This window comes from Eubalaena glacialis, chromosome X, assembly GCF_028564815.1.
Source record: "Eubalaena glacialis isolate mEubGla1 chromosome X, mEubGla1.1.hap2.+ XY, whole genome shotgun sequence".
Classification (NCBI taxonomy): domain Eukaryota; kingdom Metazoa; phylum Chordata; class Mammalia; order Artiodactyla; family Balaenidae; genus Eubalaena; species Eubalaena glacialis.
The window spans coordinates 34602710-34624334 of NC_083736.1; the positions used below are offsets into that span (position 1 = coordinate 34602710).

Here is a 21625-nt window from a genome sequence, read left to right on the forward strand (position 1 = left end):
CCTTGAGTGCACCAGTCTCAGATATACTTTGTTGCTGAGATTAAGAGCCTTGGGCTAAACCGAAGAAATGAAAAGTCCTTGAATGTAACTAATTTGTGCAACTGCTCCTTTAAAGACTTGCCTGGGGGTCACTGTCTGAAGAACGCACACTGAGATAGAAGTGACCGTGTGCAAAGATTTTCTTAACCAAGGGACCTGTGATAAAATAAATGGGATACAAAAGTCCAGTGATTTGCATTGTCCCAACATCACACAATACCCCAGTTTTTTACATCTTTGTCCCCTCCGCAGTCACTGTGTATTTTCTTTAGGCTTTTCCCTCTTCTACAATTTCTGCTTTTTTTTTTTTTTTTTTCCGGCCTTGCTGTGTGTGCCTCGTGGGATCTTAGTTCCCCGACCAGGGACTGAACTCACGCCCTCGGTAGTGAAAGCACTGAGTCCTAACCACTGGGGCGCCAGGGAGTTCCCAATTTTTGCTATTTTTATGTGAACATCTTTTGCAGGTGATGGTTGACAACTGGTTGTCCCTAATTCGTTTCCCAATATGAATGAGCCAATGAACCTACTTTTTAAAATGCTTTGAGGGACTTCCCTGGTGGTCCAGTGGTTAAGACTCCGTGCTTCCAATGCAAGGGGCGTAGGTTGGATCCCTGGTCGGGGAGCTAAGACTGCACATGCTGAGCGGCGCAGCGGCCAAGAAAATATATTTTAAAAAATGCTTTGAGATTCTTAATGTAGATGTCCAAACCCATGTAAAAATCACATAATTATGAAATGAAATGACCAACCTTATTATTTAAACTCTATTCCCAGAAATAAAATCAAACATTCTCCAACACATGCAACAAATCAAATATCACCATCGGCACTTTTTCTTTTCATACCTAACATGTGAGCTCTTAATTGCACTACTGCATTCATTTTCTCCTTTCAGATAACAAAAAAGTGAATCTGTGAATGTCGCTACACAGATTCCTTTAGAAAGCAATCAGACATAGAATGACTCTAAGTGAAGACTCTGGGCACTTTTCTATGTGTATAAATGCATGCACTCTGCATACCAGTGGCAAAACCAGAAAGAACATTCACTGGTTTTCTTCCTCAGGATCTGTTAGGATTCCTTCTAGCCCCCATCTTTACTCACTCTCTAAGGAAATCAAGATCTGGGCAGCAATGCCAGGCTAGGGGGTCAGCGGGGACCAGGAACCGAGGAGTGTATTTAAAAACAGAAACATCGGGACTTCCCTGGTGGTGCAGTGGTTAACAATCCGCCTGTCAATGCAGGGGACATGGGTTCCAGCCCTGGTCCGGGAAGATCCCACATGCCGCAGAGCAACCAAGCCCATGTGCCACAACTACTGAGCCTGCGCTCTAGAGACCGTGAGCCACAACTACTGAGCCTGCGTGCCACAACTACTGAAGCCCGCGTGCCTAGAGCCTGTGCTCCACAACAAGAGAAGCCACGGCAATGAGAAGCCTGCGCACCGCAACAAAGAGTAGGCCCCCGCTCGCCGCAACTAGAGAAAGCCCACACACAGCAACAAAGACTCAACGCAGCCAAAAATAAATAAACAAATTTATTTTTGAAAAAACCAGAAACATTTATTAGTGATTGACAATTAATTAGATCTTCTTTTCTTGCTTTTAAAGACAGTTTCATAATGTTAAAATGTAGTCTACCATTCTACTGGTGATAATTCAAAGTCCTTCTTGCTCACACTCTCTGACATAAATCATAGCAATATTTTTTGATCTGTCTCTTAAACCTAAGGAAATAAAATTAAAAAAAAAAACAAATGGGACCTAATTAAACTTAAAAGCTTTTGCATAGCAAAGGAAACCATCGACAAAACAAACAGACAACCTACTGAATGAGAAAATATTTGCAAATCATATGACTGATAAGGGGTTAATATCTAAAATATATAAATAGCTCATACAACTCAACATTAAAAAAACCCAACTAAAAAACAGACAGAAGGGACTTCCCTGGCGGTCCAGTGGTTAACACTCTGCGCTTCCAATGCAGGGGACGCGCGTTCGATCCCTGGTCGGGGAACTAAGATCCCACATGCCGCACAGACAAAAAATTGAAAAACAAAAACAAAATAAACAAACAAACAAAAAAAACAGGCAGAAGACCTGAATAGGCATTTTTCCAAAGAGGAAATGCAGATGGCCAACAGGAGAAGATGCTCAACAGCACTAATCATCAGGGAAATACAAATCAAAACCACAATGAGATATCACCTCATGCCTGTCAGAATGGCTATCATCAAAAAGAACACAAATAACAAATGTTGTCAAGGATATGGAGACAAGGGAACTCTTGTACACTGTGGGAGGGAATGTAAATTGGTGCAGCTACTGTGGGAAATAGTATGGAGGTTTCTCAGAAAACTAAAACTAGAACTACCATATGACCCAGCAATTCCACTGGGAATTGCTGGGACATATGGTTAAAAAAAAAAAAAAAAACAGAACCACTAATTCGAAAAGATACATGCATCTCAATGTTCATAGCAGCGCTATTTACAATTGCCAAGATATGGAAGCAACCTAAGTGTCCATCAACAGATGAACGGATAAAGAAGATGTAGTGTGTGTGTGTGTGTTTGTGTGTGTGTGTGTGTGTATACACATACATATATACACTCATACAATGGAATGTTACTCAGCCATAAAAAAGAATGAAAGTTTGCCATTTGGGGCAACATGGATGGACTCAGAGGGTATTATGCTAAGTGAAATAAGTCAGACAAAGACACATACTGTATGATATTACTTATATGTAGAGTCTAAAGAATACAACAAATTAGTGAACATAACAAAACAGAAGCAGACTCACAGATATAGAGAACACACTAGTGACACGAGTGTTTACCAGTGGGGACAGGGAAGGGGGGAAGGAGTAACATAGGGATAGGGGAGTAGGAGGTACAAACTATTATGTATAAAAGAAGCTACAAGGATATATTGTACAGAGGGAATATAGCCAATATTCTATAATAACTATAGATGGAGTATAACCTTTAAAAATTGTGAATCACTATATTGTACACCTGTAACTTAAATAATATTGTACATCAATTATATTTCAATAAAAAGTGCTTTCTGTTCAAATTTTCCGTTGAATTTGGTTGGTCCGTTTACATGGGTAAGTGAAAGAATCACAGAGATACTGGGACACAACATTGACAAGCAATAGTTGATAAATATTAAAATATATATTAAGGGCTGTATAATACTTTTGCTATCAAGCCTATCGAGGTGTCCACTGATCCATGCCATTCTTGCTGTTGACTAGGAAAAAAAACTCCAGCCAGTCCTTAATACATAGAGTTGATATGTTCTGAGAGGGAGGGGGCAGTCAATGTACCCTTTTTCCCTAACAGAAAGTGCTGTTTCAGTAACCCATTTGAACATTGAAAACTCTTGGAGGCAAGATGGTAATGACAATTAAACTGCAGATAAATGAGTGCCTCATTCAACTACTGTTTGGATCGAAAAAAAAAAAAGAAAGAAAGAAACAATAAGGTGACTGTTTAAAAGGAGAGCAAACAACTCTTTCCTTAGAGCACTAATCTTGGGTGACAATGGGGCAAAAGGCTTATACTTTGGGAGGCAGCTGCACCCCTGCCTGGAAACCAGGAACTCTTTAATACAGAGGAGTAAATTATTTTCTAAATGCATTGATCCAATTCCTAAAAAGTCTGCTTATCTCCAAGGTAGAAGAACTTCATTTTGTTCTGAATGAAAGGATAAAGCTCTTTGTTTCTGGTTAGAGATCACTAAGATGATACTTTTATATTCTCCTCACACCGAGATTTTTCAGATATTTATGAAAAAATCTTCCTTTAAATTATCTTGGTCCATTAAAAATTGTGAATCACTATATTGTACAACTATAACATATGTAATATTGTACAGCAACTATATTTCAATTTAAAAAAGAAAAACCCAAATGAAAAGAAGAAATTATCTTGGTCCACAAAGCCAGATAATCTGCTTCAACCACTTCATTTTACACATGAGAAAAGGACCCCAAAGGTTAAGGAAACAGTTCTAGATTGTCTATTATTTTTTAAATGTATATGCTTAAAAGGGAGCACAGAAAGCATTTCTTATCAGTATATACAAGCTGTTTTTTGAAATCTTTTGGATCGTGAGCTTGTTTGGAGTGCTACAAGCTCTGATAGCTAAGTAAGGAGGGCCTACGTAGGACAATGCCCAGATACCAAATCTTGAACTGAATTCTGAGCTGATCCACTGATAGCCACCCAAAAATACTGCGATAAATCCACACTCATATCTCCTCTGATAGCCTCGTTTTTTTCCTCCTCCATTTTTTATTTTTTGGCATTGCACGTCCTTCCTCCTGTTAGATTCTGTGGCATACATGAGCCGTATGGATTCACAGGTGCAGGTCAACATATTAGTAAAATAATAAAAACAAAAAAAAACCCCAGAAAAGCCTATTAGCTTCTCAAGCCTCCTTAGCATGAAACTCACGTATTAGCTTTTGCTCATGTCAACTTATTACTCCCACAAGAGTTGGTTGATATGGATATGTATTTATTGGACATATGTTTAGGGTGCTATAGGAGAAAAAAAAAGAGTCAATTCTAGGCACTGGCTTTTTTTTTTTTTTTCACGTGATGCTGGCACCAGGTGGAGTGTAGTAGGAGCATGCAGAGTGCCAAGTTCCTGTCCTTGACCCTGGTGGAGCAGCACCATAGTTTTAAAAGGTGGGGTTACAGGGTGGGCCCTCAAAGGGATGCTCTCATATTAGCCCTGTCCAGCTTGGCTCAGCCTCTCCAGCCTGGTAAGGGTAACTACACTTATATCAGACAAAATAGACTTTGAGTCTAAAACTGTCTTTGGAGACAAAGAAGGTCATTGCATAAAGATAAAAGGGTCAATTCAACAGGGTGATATAACATTTATAAATATAGACACACCTAAATACATAAAGCAGATATTGATAGATCTTCATGTTGTATGTCTTAAATATACAAAATTTTTATTTGTCAATCATACATCAATTAAGTTGGAAAAAATATTGACAGATCTAAAGGCAGAAACTGACAGCAGTACAATAATAGTAGGAGACTTCTACTTATGATAGTAGATAGAACATCCAGACAGAAAATCCAGAAGGAAACAGCTGATTTGAGAACACTATAGACCAAACTGACATAACAGACATATACAGTAGTTAGCATCCAAGAGTAGAAGAACACACATTCTTCTCGAGTGTATACAGAACCTTCTCCAGGATAGAACACGTTAGGTCGCAAAACAAATCTTAACAAATTTAAGACCCCAAATAGCCAAAGCAATCCTGAGAAATAAGAATCACACTTCCTGATTTCAAAATATATTGCAAGGCTACAGTAATCAAAACAGCATGATACTGGCATTAAAAACAGACATAGAGACCAAAGGAACAGAACAGAGAGCCCAGAAATAAATCCATACATCTATGGTCGATTGATCTTTGACAAGGCTGCTAAGAACACCCAACGGGGAAAAGATACTCTCTTCAATAAATGGTGCTGGGATAACTGGATATCTACATGCAGAAGAATGAAATTATCTCACCCCATATTAAAAAAAACAACTCAAGATGGATTAAGATTTAAACATTAAACCTGAAACTGTAAAACTACTAGAAGAAAACATGGGGAAAAAGCTTCTTGACGTTGATCTGGGCAATTATTTTGTGGATAGGTCAGCAAAAGCACAGGCAACAAAAGCAAAAGCAGACAAGTGAAATTGTATCAAAAGCAAAAGCTTCTGCAAAGCAAAGGGAACAATCAACAGGGTGAAAAGGCGATCTGCAGAATGGGGGGAAATATTTTCAAACCGTATATCTCATAAGGCTTAATACCCAATATTTATAAGTAAGTCATACAACTCAACAGCCAAAAAAAAAAGCTCTCAATTAAAAAATGGGCAAAAGACCTAAATTTCTACAAAGAAGAGATACAAATGGCCAAAAGGTAGGAAAGGGTGCTTGACCTCACTAATCATCAGGGAAATGCAAATCAAAACCACAATGAGATATCATCTCACACCTTTCAGAATAGCTAGTATCAAAAAGACAAAAGATAACGTGTTGTTGAGGATGTAGAGAAATGGAACCCCTTGTGCATTGTTGGTGGCAATGTAAATTGGGGTAGCCATTCTTTTTTTTTTTTAACATCTTTATTGGAGTATAATTGCTTTACAATGGTGTGTTAGTTTCTGCTTTATAACAAAGTGAATCAGCTATACATATACATATATCCCCATATCTCTTCCCTCTTGCATCTCCCTCCCTATCCCACCCCTCTAGGTGGTCACAAAGCACCGAACTGATCTCCCTGTGCTATGCGGCTGCTTCCCACTAGCTATCTATTTTACATTTGGTAGTATATATAAGTCCATGCCACTCTCTCACTTCATCCCAGCTTACCCTTCCCCCTCCCCGTGTCCTCAGGTCCATTCTCTACATCTGCGTCTTTATTCCGGTCCTGACCCTAGGTTCTTCAGAACCTTTTCTGTTTTTTTTAGATCCCATATATATGTGTTAGCATACGGTATTTTTTCTTCTCTTTCTGACTTACTTCACTCTGTATGACAGACACTAGGTCCATCCACCTCACTACAAGTAACTCAATTTCGTTTCCTTTTATGGCTCCGTAATATTCCATTGTATACATGGGCCACATCTTCTTTATCCATTCATCTGTCGATGGACACTTAGGTTGCTTCCATGTCCTGGCTATTGTAAATAGAGCTGCAATGAACACTGTGGTACATGACTCTTTTGGAATTATGGTTTTCTCAGGGTATATGCCCAGTAGTGGGATTGCTGGGTCGTATGGTAGTTCTATTTTTAGTTTTTTAAGGAACCTCCATACTGTTCTCCATAGTGGCTGTATCCATTTACATTCCCACCAACAGTGCAAGAGGGTTCCCTTTTCTCCACACCCTCTCCAGCATTTATTGTTTGTAGATTTTTTGATGATGGCCATTCTGTCCGGTGTGAGGTGATACCTCATTGTAGTTTTGATTTGCATTTCTCTAATGATTAGTGATGTTGAGCATTCTTTCATGTGTTTGTTGGCAATCTGTATATCTTCCTTGGAGAAATGTCTATTTAGGTCATCTGCCCATTTTTGGACTGGGTTGTTTGTTTATTTGATATGGAGCTGCATGAGCTGCTTGTAAATTTTGGAGATTAATCCTTTGTCAGTTGCTTCATTTGCAAATATTTGCTCCCATTATGAGGGTTGTCTTTTCGTCTTGTTTATGGTTTCTTTTGCTATGCAAAAGCTTTTAAGTTTCATTAGGTCCCATTTGTTTATTTTGGTTTTTATTTCCATTTCTCTAGGAGGTGGATCAAAAAGGATCTTGCTGTGATTTATGTCATAGAGTGTTCTGCCTATGTTTTCCTCTAAGAGCTTTATAGTGTCTGGCATTACATTTAGGCCTTTAATCCATTATGAGTTTATTTTTGTGTATGGTGTTAGGAAGTGTTCTAATTTCATTCTTTTACATGTAGCTGTCCAGTTTTCCCAGCACCACTTATTGAAGAGGCTGTCTCTTCTCCATTGTATATTCTTGCCTCCTTTATCAAAGATAAGGTGACCATATGTGCGTGGGTTTATCTCAGGGCTTTCTATCCTGTTCCATTGATCTATATTTCTGTTTTTGTGCCAGTACCATACTGTCTTGATGACTGTAGCTTTGTAGAATAGTCTGAAGTCAGGGAGCCTGATTCCTCCAGCTCCGTTTTTCTTTCTCAAGATTGCTTTGGCTATTCGGGGTCTTTTGTGTTTCCCTACAAATTGTGAAATTTTTTGTTTTAGTTCTGTGAAAAGTGCCATTGGTAGTTTGATAGGGATTGCACTGAATCTGTAGATTGCTTTGGATAGTAGAGTCATTTTCACAATGTTGATTCTTACAATCCAAGAACATGGGATAGCCATTCTTTAAAACAGTATGGAGATCCCTCAAAATATTAAAAATAGAACTACCTTATGATCCAGCAATCTTATTTTGGGGTATACATCCAAAGGAAATGAAATCAGGATATTGAGATATACTCACTCCAACGTTCACTGCAGCATTATTCACAATAGCCAAGATATGGAAAAAAATTAAATATCTGTTCAGAGATGAACAGATAAAGAAAATATGAGGTACACACACACACACACACGCGCGCACACACACACACACACACGAATATTATTCAGCCTTGAAAAGGAAGAAAATCCTGCCTTTAACAACATGGATGAATCTGGAAGGCATCATGCTAAGTGAAATAATCCAGATGCAGAAAAACAAATACTGCATGATTTCATTTATATGTTGAATCTAAAAGAGTCAAACTCCTAGAAGCAGAGAATAGTAGTAGTAGAGTTGGTTGTCAGAGACTGGGGGGAGGGGGAGATGGGAAGGTTGTTGGTCAAGGGGTACAAATTTTCAGTCATTTAAGATAAATAAATTCTGGAGATCTAATGTACACCACAGTGAATATAGTTAACAATACTGTATATTTGAAATTTTCTGAGAGGGTAGATCTTAAGTGTTCTCAATACCCACAACAAAAGATGGTAACTATCTGAGGTGATGAATATGTTAATTAGCTTGATTGTGGTGATTGTTTCACTATGTATTTGTTTATCAGATTATCAAGTTGTATACCTTAAAAATATGAAATTTTAAATTATCAATTATACCTCACTAAAGCGGGGGAAAAAGATTAATAAATTTCAAAAGACTGAATAGAAAAAAACTCTGTACATGAAGGTTCATAGCAACATTATTCATAACAACAAAAAAGTGGAAAAACCCAAATGTCCATTAACGGACGAATGGATAAGTTAAATATGGTATATCTACATAATTGATTAGTATTTGGCAATAAAAAGAAATGAAGTACATATACATGCTTCACCATGGATGAAACTTGAAAACAGTATGCTAAATGAAAGAAGCCAGTCAAAAATGACCACATAGTCTATGATTCCATTCATATAAAATGTCCAGAATAGGTCAATCTAAAGAGACAGAAAGTAGATTAGTGGCTGTCAAGGGCTGAGGTGGCTGGGGGATGGACGAGGTGACTGCTAATGGGTATGGCGTTCCTTTGAGGTTCATGACTATGTGTCAAAACTGATTGTTTTGATGGTTGCACAATCCTGTTAATACACTAAAATCCATTAACTTGTACACTTTAAATGAGAGAATTGTTAATATGTAAATTATATCTCAATAAAGCTGTTATTTAAAAAAGGAAGAATCTACATCAGTGTGGAGCAGAGGAGACGAGCTAGAAAGAATAGAGTCCATAAGAAGAATACGGTCGTCTGTCCTCCAGTAACTGAAGGAGGTTGGTTCCGGGACCCCCGCAGATACCAAAATCCGTGGATGCTCAAGTCCTTTATATAAAATGGCGTAGTACAGTCGGCCCTCCATATCTTTGGGTTCTGCATCCATGGACTCAACCAACTGCAGATGGAAAATATTTGGAAAAAGAAAATTCCAAAAAATCCCCAAAGGCAAAACATGAATTTGCGGCACGCTGGCAAGTATTTACGTAGCATTTACTTTGCAAGAGGTATTATAAGTAATCTAGAGATGATTTAAAGTACACAGGAATGTACATAAGTTATATGTAAATACTGCACCATTTTATATAAGGGACTTGAACATCTGTGGATTTTGGTATCCGAGGGGAGTCCTGGAACTAACCCCAGGCGGATACCAAGGTACCATTGTGAAATGTTTCTCCTTCATGAAATCAGGAATGATAGTTTATCCTTTGACATTTTTCCCTATACCAAATATTATTGCATTATTATAGGAAATAATTTGTGCCTCTCCTGAAAGTTTAAAGCTGAGTTTCAACGATGTAATTCTTTAACTCCTAAAACTCATAAAACTTTTGGTTTGTCATTATTCTAGTATGCTTCCAATTATAAGTTATAGTGGTTGATTTGTTTCTTTTATTAAAGTCGTACGTACTTTACACAACACATCATCTTGGTGGTGGTTTCTTTTGCAAGTCTGGAAATAATATAAATGTTCACTGCCATGCTCTTTCCATTTAATTATTTAAGTAATAAAATAAGAGCTTTCTTGATAGTTCAGCAAGAACAAACTTTATATCTTTCCATAGTAGAAATTAAAGGCAAAAAGAGATGAAACAGAAGTTCAGAGAGGCTGAACACAAAAAAGATGTGAAAGACCTATACACTGACAACTACAAAATATTGCTCAGATAAATGAAAGAATACATACATAAATGAAGAGATGTACCTTTGTCATGGGTCAGGAAACTCAATATTGTTAAGCTGTCAATTATCTCAAAATTTATTTGTAGATTCCATAAAATCCTAATCAAAATCCCCACAGGTTTTTTTTTAAGACATTGACAAATTGATTCTAAAATTCCTATAGAAATTCAAAAGACCTACAAGAGTCAAGACAACTTTGTAAAAGAATAAAGAAGTTGGAGGACGAATACAGCCTAATTTTAAACTTACTGTAAAATATAATCAACACAGAGCAGAACTGGTGTAAAGACAGAAGATTCAATGAAACAGAAACGTGTGTCTAGAAATGGACCCACAAAAATAGGGACAACTTACACTCACAAAGCTACAAAAGTAATTCAGTGGAGAAAAGCTCCTCTTTTCAAAAAAAATTCTGGAACTATTGGATATCCACAGGCAAAAAATAAAACTAAAAAGAATAACTTTGATCCATATCATTCATCATCTAAAAAGTTAAATTGAAATAGATGACAGATCTCAATGTAAAACCTAAGATTATACAAATTTTAGCAGAATGAAAAAAAGTCTTCATGACCTATGGATAGGCAGTTTTCTTACATACAACACAAAAAGACAATCCATAAAAGAACAAACTGATATACTGGACTTCATCAAATGTAAAACCTGCCCTTTGAAAGACGGTGTTAAGACAACGGAAAGACAAACCACAGATGGAGAAAAAGATTTACAAATCATAGTGCATCCAGAATACACAAAGAGTCCTCAAAACGAGATGTCAAGCAGAACAATTTTAAAAAGTGCAAAAGTTTGAACAGATTCTTCAGCAAAGAAGAGATATGAATGGCAAGTAAGCACATGAACAGATGTTCAACACCAGTAGTCCTCAGGGAAATGCAAATTAAAACCACAATGAGATGCCACTACACACCTATTAGAGCAGCCACAATGAAAATGACTAACCTTACCGAGTGTTAGGGAGTATGTAGACAAAGCGCCATTCTCATACACAACTAGAAGGAATATTAATTAGTACAACCACTTTGGAAAAGTTTGGTGGTGGTCTAAACCATAAAACATCACCTGCTCCCACCATGCCACTCATAGCTAAAGTTTACCCAAGAGAAATGAAAGTATGTACATGGACATACAAAAACAGGAACACAAATATTTGTGGCAGCTTTATTTATAATAGCCTCAAACCGTAAACAACCCAAATGTCCATCAAAAGGTGAATGGATAAATAAATGGCACTACGTCCATACAACGGAACAGTAACGACAACAAAAAGGAATGTGCTTTCACCCACCGCCCATCCTGGGAGAAATGCAGGCTTCACAGGGCGCCTGCGTTGACCCGCCTCCGGGAAGAACCTGGCTGCACCTGGCTACACGGTCTCCTAGCAACCGGAGAGGCCGGAACAGCAAACTATTGAAGCGGTGGTCCCCCCAGGGGCCAGGGGAACCATGGCGGACAAGAAGTGGCTGCTAGGACCGGGGCCACTGGAACCGATGCCCCTGGGCATGACCTGCAAGCCCTGGTACAAAGACAAGTTACCCTCCAAGTGTTTCGCAAAGCACAAGAAGATGCTCCTGAAGTTCCCCACCTCCCTGGACAGCCGGCGGTGGATATTTGTGAAAGAGCGGCTGGACGACTTCCGGAAGGGTTGCCCACCTTGTGAAGATCTGATCACTCGCAGCCCTAAGGAGGGCTTTCTCCCCGTGATTGCTCACAGAGTTCCCCAGCATGCCCCCAAAAAGAGTCAGAAAAAGCTGCCCGGGGAAGCAGACCTGTTTTCCACGCTCTCGCCAGCCCAGCTAGCACAGAAGGCATTCGTGGAGGACATCGAAGCCCACCTGACCAAGCATCCCTTGGCTCTCTACCCGAATCTGGAGGAAGATCTACCTGCAGACCTCTTATTAAAGGTGCTGGAAGTGCTCGATCCTGACGGGAAGCTGGAGGACACATGGGCTTACTGTCAGGGCCCCAGGAAAAGAACGAAGTCCCCCACAAAGCTTCGTAAAAAACGTCCTGCCAAGGTCTACCTGGAACCTCCAAAGAAGCCTCCTGTGTCACATCCAGCCAGTTTGCATCACGAAGACAAGAAGTCAAGCAGAAAGGATTCACTCACTGATCCTCCTGTTCACAGAGAAGTACCGAAAGCCATTCGTAAATCCTTCAAATGGGTTGCTGCTTTTGGAAACTTGGGCATTGATGAAGCGCTCATCACGAAACCGTGTGAGGCTGGCTGTGAGTGGCCACCAGCCCAGGATACAGTCTACATGAAGAAAGTAACCCAGGTCCCTTCAAAGGTAAAGTACAGCATCGGGCTAGAGAAAATGGAGAAGATAAAATTATCCAGAGAGGAAGGAAACTGGGAGAGGAAACCCCAGAAACCACAGAATCCTTATAAACCCAACTCGGTGGAGATGAGGTATGGTGCATCGTACCTGAAGCCCAAGTTGTGGAAAAAGCTAGTAAATGACGAACCTTCAATTGACCCCAACGTCTTACTTGAAGATGGGAGTTTTAGAAAGAAGCTTCCTGAACACGACATTCTTGAAGATCTTTATGGAACAATAGCATTTAAAGAGTTCATTCTAAGCAAGGGCTACAGGATACCAGACATCCCTGAGAGGCTGTTCCTCAGGAAGGGATGGAAAGATGATTCTGTTAAGACTCCTATACACAAAGTAATAAAAATCAGCCAAAATGGAGATGATGCACGGGAAGATGTTTAGACAGTTTTCTATTTACTACTTACTTGGCTATTTCTCTCTCTCATTTTAATATCAATCAGAATTCATGGTGAGTGTCCATCCCACCATGTATGTACAACTTTGATTCTACATCTGTTAATTTAACACCTAATGCTTATAAATATTTCTCAGTGACCTTCTGCTTGGGTTCATCAATATTATAGAAATTTTATCAATGATGAAATCAATATTCACATATACTCTTCTCACATTTTATAATGCTGTGAATACTACATTGTTGTATCAATTATTTGTAAAAATAAAACCATAAATAAAGAAGAATTACTTTTTAAAAGTATGATCTAGTTAGGTCAGCTACAAAACGGGATAAATTTCAAAATAACTGTGCAGAGAAAAAGGAGTCAGAGAGTTCTATTTGTATTAAAATTATAATGAATTCATCATGACAATTACTTTCTTAAGCACAACTTGAAATCTGCAGCCAAAGTAATGTTAGCCCCATTTAATAATGAAATTGTTATCCCCCTTATAAGGATTGCATCAAGCCCCCAAAACAGATTGAAAACTATTTACCAAAATTAGGTGAAACTTTAGTTATGCTCTTTTGTCATGCTTCCCAATTGAACATACTTAAAATTTTTACCATATTCATAAAAATTCACTGTGAAAGAGTGTTTCCATATCATATAACACAGGTGCAGAATAGCAGGGAGCTTCAAGTTCTTGGCAAATCTAGTGTGCAAAATAGGTCTGTGCGAGCAAAACTACACAGCGCCATCAAATATCCACACACATCTATTCAAGTAAGATTAATCTTTGCATTTCATGAATAGCGATTTAAAACTCACTCATAAATGTAAAATAAGAAATCAAGCAACTTCTTTACATTTCCAAAATAACAGGTAAAATTGCCTGGGACAGGAAATTTGTAGCTAGAAAGATTTGTAGCACAGATTTGCAGCACACTTCTCTTTCCAGTAATGAAGGAATTTATCCGTAAATGGAAGTATGTGTATATACTTCACCCTCGTGAGAAGGGAACACAGCCATCAGGGTGTAGTATTCACCAACATCCTCATTGCAATCAACTACTCCCTTTTCACTCACTTCCCCATTTTCACTGAGGTTACTTAGTGTCTGAATTCCTGACTTGCTCCCTGTGACTACTCTCATCAACGTTCTTGATTTAAATATTCACAAAGACTATCCATTCAAATCCTGGCATTAGCTCCATTCGTCTTGTCCTCATCTCACTACAGACACCAATCCCTACAGTCAGACTCTAGACTTTGTTTTGGGCAACAATTACACCAACTTCAAATCTCAATTTCAATTATTCCACCTTCCGATCCCTGCTTTTTACCTAGTTGATCACCCCTTTTAATATTCCCAAACCGCCAATTCTTCAATTCCAACACGTTTCCAATCCAGTGACCCTTACCACTCTTTCAAGGCACTTAATTGTGCCTTGCTTTCAGTTCCTTACTTTCCCAGCTTAGACTCCACCGTCCACTACTATCCCTTATTTGAGTCTACTTTTAACTCCTTTTCCTCTCTCTCCCGCTCTAATATTCTTCTGAGAAAACCCCAGTCCTGGTTAAATCTTAATCTCTGCCATTCTTGTACTTGCACCCCAACAGTTAAATATGGCTAGAGAAAAACACATACCACACTGACTGGTTACATGTGGCATGAATCTTAAATGAGCCTTCAACACTAGCTGAAAGTTCTGCCCCATTTCCCTCATCAATATATTTTCCCATGTTCCAATGATCATCTTATTTCTGTCATCAATTGTCCAACACTCTGTTTCCATTTCTCCTTCTCAAAGCATTGCTTTGTACTTCACTGATAAAATAAAAAAATTTAGAAGAGAACCGTCTTTTCCTCCCATCACCACATCTACCAGGCCAGTGACATCTGTACCCATATTCTCCATCCCCTTGGAGACAAAGGATGAACTCTTTATTCTACTGAGGCAAAGCCTTTCCTTTGTGCATTGGATCCCAACACTTTGCCCAATTAAATATTTGTCCTGTATTTGCCTCCTTATTCTCCTATATTATTGTTCTGTCTTTTGGGGGATAATTCCTGTCATTAAAAAGCAAACAAACAAACCAAAACCAAAAAAGGCTCTCATAACTCACATCATCTGAAATAACCAAACAAAACAAAATAAAAATTCTCTTGACGTAATTTTTCTCTCCAGCTACCACTCTATATTTTCTGCTCCACTTTGTAGAAAAATTACCAAAAAGAGTCGTTTAAAAATCATTGTTTCCATGTCTTCATGTCCCAGGGTCTCTTGAATTCATTCCAACCAGAATTTTGTTCTGCTTTGCTAGTGAAACTTTCTTGTCGAGGTCACCAATAAGGTGTCATGGCAAAATCCAGTTAATAGTTTCATCGTATTCAAGAGCATTGGACCTGATAAGTAACTCATCGCTTTTTGGAATCCCCCATTTTTCTGTTCTTCTAACACCACAATTCCTGTTGTTCTGCTCCTTCTCAGTTGGAAACTTGAATTTCAAAGTCTCCTGTTTCTGACCTCAGAGCTGGATTCACCCAGGGCTCAGTCTTGGGACTAACTCCCCAGGTAATTCAATAGAATAGCATGATTTTATCTACTATCTCTATGCATCTATTGACCCCCCAAGTTTTAAAAATTTTTTGTAGATACTTTTATTTTTTTTTAACATCTTTATTGGAGTATAATTGCTTTATAATGTTGTGTTAGTTTCTGCTGTATAACAAAGTGAATCAGCTATATGTATACATATATTCCCATATCCCCTCCCTCTTACGTCTCCCTCCCACCCTCCCTATCCCACCCCTCTAGGTGTGACCCCCCCCCCCCAATTTTTATCTTCAGTGGTGAACTCCAGATTGCTATGATCAGTTGCCCATAGGACACCTCTACTAGCATGTATAATAGGAATTAAAAATAAAGCATTATCTTCCACATATAAGCAATATCATATGATATTTGTCTTTCTCTGTTTGACTTACTTCACTCAGTATGATAATCTCTAGTTCCATCCATGTTGCTGCAAATGGCATTATTTCATTCATTTTTATGGCAGAGTAATATTCCAGTGTGTGTGTGTGTGTGTGTGTGTGTGTGTGTGTGAGTATATATATATATTCATTCCACATCTTCTTTATCACTTATATGTGAAATCTAAAATATGACATAAATTAACTTATTTACAAAACAGAAGTAGATTCACAGACATAGAAAGCAAATTTATGGTTACCAAAGGGGAAAGGTGGGGGGAGGGATTAATTAGGAGTTAGGGATTAACAGATATACACTACTAAAAATAAGAAATAGATAAACAACAAGGACCCACGGTATAGCACAGGGAACTATATTCAATATCTTGTACTAACCTATAATGGAAAAGAATCTGAAAAAGAATATATGTATGCATAACTGAATCACTTTGCCGTACACCTGAAACTAACACAACATTGTAAATCAACTATACTTCAACGAAAGAAAGAAAGAAAGGGCATTATCACAAGAACACATAATTTCCTACTTCTAAATTTGCTCTTCTTGCCATATTCCCCATTTTGGTAAATGGCATCACCACTCAGCCAATTGCTCAGGCTAGCCTTGACTTCTCTCATTCCATGCTGAAGTTTGATATAACTTCACGATATATTCCCAAAGGGAGCGCCTCTCACCATCTCTATCCTTACTGCTCTTCTCTGAGCCACCATATCTTGCCACACAATAGCAAGAGCCTCTTACCTTGCTTTCCCACTGCAATTCTTTTCACACTGTAGAATATTTTCCACACAGTAAACCAGAGTCATCTTTTAAACATCAAAATCAGGTCACATTCCTCCCCAGTTACAATGCTCAGAAGGCTCCCCATTACACGTGGAAGAGAACCTAAAGTCTCCATTGAGAATGAGAAATACCCCATTTCAGAGCTTTTTGAATTTGCTCTTCCTTCTGTCTGCAATGTTCTTTTCCTAGATGTTCATACGGTTCACTTTATTCAGGTATCGCTCAAATGTCACTTCTTTGGAGAGTCCTTCTCAGACTACCACACCCCAATTATCACCGTCTATCACTCTCTACCACCTTCCCCTGCTTTATCTTTAAATTTATCTCTACGAGATGTGGTATGTATATCTATTTGTTTATGTCTTTATTTCCTCTCTTCCCTAGGCTTAACCCTCTGTGAAAACAGAGACATTTTAAATTAGCCTCTAAGTTCTCACTACACAGAAAATGCAGAGCACAAAGTAGATGCTCAGTAACTATTTGCTGAATGAATGAATAGAGGAGATGCTTTTTTAAATAATAGGATTTATTAAGAGTCTACAATTTTTCCCTCACATTTTAACAATGAAAACCCGTTCTACCCTCATCTCCTTCTTTTCCCATAATGTGAAACAATCCCTACCAGAAGTGGTCTCTTCCTCTTCAGAAGATCTCATTCGTTTTCCTTCTTTTTTTAATGATCAAATACAATTTATCAGAGTTTCTTGTATTATAATACATGCCTTTCTCAGAGTTTCCACTGCAGTCACATCCAAAACAAGGGCTATGTGTCATTTCCTTTGTATATAAGGTTAACACTGTATGTCCCAGTCAATGTGCTCATGATCTACTTTATCCCATTGTATTCTAACACAAATCGCCTCCTTGTAAATAACAGGCCCTCAAATACTCAACTGCATGAATGAATGAGTTTATCTTTGAAATAAATAAATCAGGTAAATCAAACTGTAGTGTGAAATGACTCCATGGGCAGTAGTTCATTAGAAGAGCTGTGATGTGCCAGACAGGTAAGAAAGGAGATTTAAGTCTCCCATTTAACCAAAAGTAGAATCAATTATCTACAATTTCCTCAATTTTAAAAGTGCATTAAAGAATATGCACATGTCACAGAAATAGCGACACATTTATAGTCAGAAGACACACACTAGAATATCTTCTTTTCCATATTTTGGTTATGTGACCTTGTACTTCAAGAAGCATGTCTCCTCATCTATACAACGGAGGCCATATTAGCGAACTCAAACTTGGCTGAAAATTAAAGGATTACTTTATATAAGTGCCTAATACTACCAACATCACAGAACAGATACTCAGCATACATTTGGGAAAGAGGAGGGAGTAAGGAAGAAGGGTCCTAAAAAGGTACCCAGGAAAGAAGCCAAGGGAAAAAAAAAACCACTTTTTGATGGTGTTTATCCAGGGTGATAGCCTTCAACGAAACCTCACTCAATCCTAGCTTTTGCTTAAGATGAAAATGTGCATTTGCAAAATAAGAGTCACTAATAAGGCCTCCTATCGCTTATTGGTGAAAATAAAATTTTCCTTGGAGAAATTATATGGGTTCCTTCACTGCAGCAATTATCCACATTGGTATTAGCTGTCATACAGATATAAACAGACGCAAACAGAATTTAGACTTCTTCACACCAGGGAGACTTCAAAATCCATAGTTTTTAGAAGGAGAAGGAATTAGGGAGAGCCTGATGTATAACTGTGTTAGTGTAGCTACTTAAGGTTTTCAAAATGCCCATTCACGATCTTTGTGGGGCTTTTTGTTTGTTTTGAGGTTTACAACACAGAGAAACCCCAAAGAATTATTATCTCCATTTTATAACTGAGAAAACTCCAGGTAACTGAATTATCTAAGGTCAAGTGTGAGGTCAAAGTCTTCTAGTTGTGTGTATTATTTCCACACTGACACTCAGCAATATCATGGACAATGAAATATTCACCTTGAAACCTTGGACCCCAACCACTGAAACTAGAGGAAGAACATTCCCAGCACCAGGGCCTCTAAGAAAGGAAACATAAAGATGGACTTTCATTTTCTGGAACCAGTTGTACCCTGCTCTTCCATCTCGCCTGTTACAGCCACCACAGCTTTGTCAGTTGTGTGGCAGGAGCAGGGATAAATTAAATTCAACTCTGGAAGGATGTAAAAATCACAAACCAAGTAGAATTGGATATCATGGCCAGCGATACCCATGTCATGCTCTCCTGACCTCTTACCATTTAAGCAGAGGATAAGGATGTTGTTCTCTTTTCAATCTATCATTAGAGCAACTAAAGAATCTTTAGTATGTATAATAGAAACCATGCCTTTGAGTAAGGAAAATATTTATAGCACTGTTTATAATATTTATAGCATACCCAACAAATCTTTGCATTGTGAGGAAGAAACTGAGAGCACATGGAAGAATTGAAAGATAATGAAATAGCTACTCTTGTAGTTCAATAGCTTACATAATGGGAAATCGGCTCAGCCACCCAGGGGGCTGGATGCTGGGCTCCAAAGCCAGGCGAGTCTGTGCACGGGGTTCCAAGATTTTGCAGAGTCACTCTTTGGGTTCCTGGTTGGGCAAGCCTAGAGGCTGCGCTCTGCAGTTGGATGGGGCTGCTGGCTTGCGACCCTGCCTAAGCAGGGATAGAGGACGAGTTCCATGGCTGGGCCAGACTGCTGGCTGGGGACCCGATCTGGCTAGAGCTGCCCACGTGCTCTCTGGCCAGATGAGATTACTGGCTCCACACCACAGATGGAAGGAACTGCTGGCTGTGCTCTCTGATTGGGCACCACTGCCGTCAGGTACACAGTCCATCACAATCTCCATGCTGGAAGCTGGAAGCCGGAAGCCCTGCCCCTGCCCCCTTTATTTCAAGCTGATACCAGGTGGTTGAGCTCTCCCTTTTCTCCCAGTGTTGCTCGTGAAGGATAGATGTGGACATCATGGGAAGCTTCCCAGAATGTTGTGGAACCCGGATGCTCACGCTGGGGTCTCTTTTCCGCACTGGAGAAACCTCTTGGTGCGGCTGCGTGCTGGCCTGCAGGAAGGGCTACGTGGTCAAAGTGAAGCTGCCTTGTGGTCCACAGGGGGGTGCTTCAGCCTCACTTCTGGATTCTGGGATTTTTTTTTTTTTTCCCCACAGAGGCCTTCTTGTCTGTGGAGAGTTGCTAGTTTGTATTTCCTTGAGGAAAACTAAAGCCGGGAACCTCTGATTCCACCATCTTGCTGATTTCACACCCCTCTTCCCCAATCAGACTTTCTTTCTAGCATGTGGGGAAAGTAACTAACTTCTAAAAATCACTCAAGGGACTTCCCTGGTGATCCAGTGGTTAAGACTCTGCGCTTCCACTGCAGGGGGTGCGGGTTCGATCACTGGTCAGGGAACTGAGATCCCACACGTGCCATGTGGTGTGGCAAAAAAAAAAAAAAAAAATGACAATAAAATTTTTAAAAAACACTCAAATCTACTATACACTGCATATTTGCATTCTTTCCTTCATATCCTTAAATAAAAACATATTCAGCTTTGTGAGCTATCATATTTTTCATAATACAGTACAGAATACCAGTACCAGTATTTAATGGATCTGTATTCAATAGACTAAAGGTCTATACCCTTGAAGTAATTTTAAGTAATATCTATTACTTTACTACTACACTAAAATAATTTAAAATAAAAGCATTAAAATTAAGATCTACTACTCTTTGCACCATTATTATTATTACGCCCCAAGTAGAGAAAGCTCTGCAATAGAAATAAATAGACATGATCTAATGTCCCTGACCTTAGGAAGTTTACAATTTTCTTAGAATGAAAAGACAGATACACTTGAAATTAAACAGCAGCTCAGGACTAATAATATTACAAATGTCTAAAGGCTATATAAATTTATATTTTTTATAAGCTACTTTTTGAAGATTAATTCCTCTTTCTCATACTAATCTTTGGGATTTATTGATTCCAAAAGCTATTCATATTTTGGAACTGCATTACCTGCTAACCTTTCCACCAGAAGTAACATAAAATAGATTTCAGTGACTAGCTAAAATAGAAAAAGAACAAAATAAGAGGGAAGGAGAAATTATATTAGCCTTCCAGGATTTTAACAGAAAGAGTCTAAAATTTAAAAATGAAGGTGAGCTTTTATATAGTGAGTAGACTACCTTCTCAGGGTCAGTCTAGTTCCTAAAATAATAGCTACTGTGTATTCACTGCAATCAATGAGCTGTGTAATATTAGCATCATCATAAATGCATCGTCTAATTTAATCTTCATAACATCTCCTATCATTAGTACCATTTTTCTGATGAGTAGATCACTATAGGTAAGTTCACACAGCTTGGAAGGCATGGAGTCAGGCTTTCAATGGACAACTATCTGGCACAAAACCCCACACCTTGCACCTCCTCCTAAGAAGGGAGTAAAGAATGCATATTGCACTCATTTCTGCACCTATGTACCTTAAGCAATGCAGCAGTATACTGAGAATATAGATCATGAATAATCTAAATTCCCAAGATTGAATTGCTCATTACACAGAACTTACTGAGAGATTACATTTAAATATCTTAGCTTACTTTTTTAGTAGCTAGCAAAAAACTTCCTGAATCACTTCCTATTACAGATATGAAAAATGCAGAATAATCAATAACCTTAGCTTTCTACTAGTGCTGACTTGATCCACGGCATCTAGTACAACATTTATATTTTTTTAAAAATTAAAACTTCACAGAATGCACACACACACAAGCAGCTACGATGCATGTTCCCATTAATGTCTACATTACCTGGCTAATATATATCCATAC

At 38.5% G+C, this 21625-nt stretch overlaps 1 protein-coding gene across 1 annotated transcript; it reads left to right on the plus strand.

Moving 5' to 3' along the window:
• The first annotated feature begins 11758 nt into the window (after nt 1–11758).
• LOC133081763 (protein FAM47E-like) lies at nt 11759–13033 on the plus strand. Its single transcript, XM_061178129.1, has one exon. It carries the CDS (start codon nt 11759–11761, stop codon nt 13031–13033), a length of 1275 nt encoding a protein of 424 aa, XP_061034112.1.
• The last annotated feature ends 8592 nt before the right edge of the window (nt 13034–21625 follow it).

What these genes read in the sequence shown, in the direction of transcription:
- LOC133081763 (XM_061178129.1), top strand. Translation starts at nt 11,759, where the DNA reads ATGGCGGACAAGAAGTGGCTGCTAGGACCGGGGCCACTGGAACCGATG.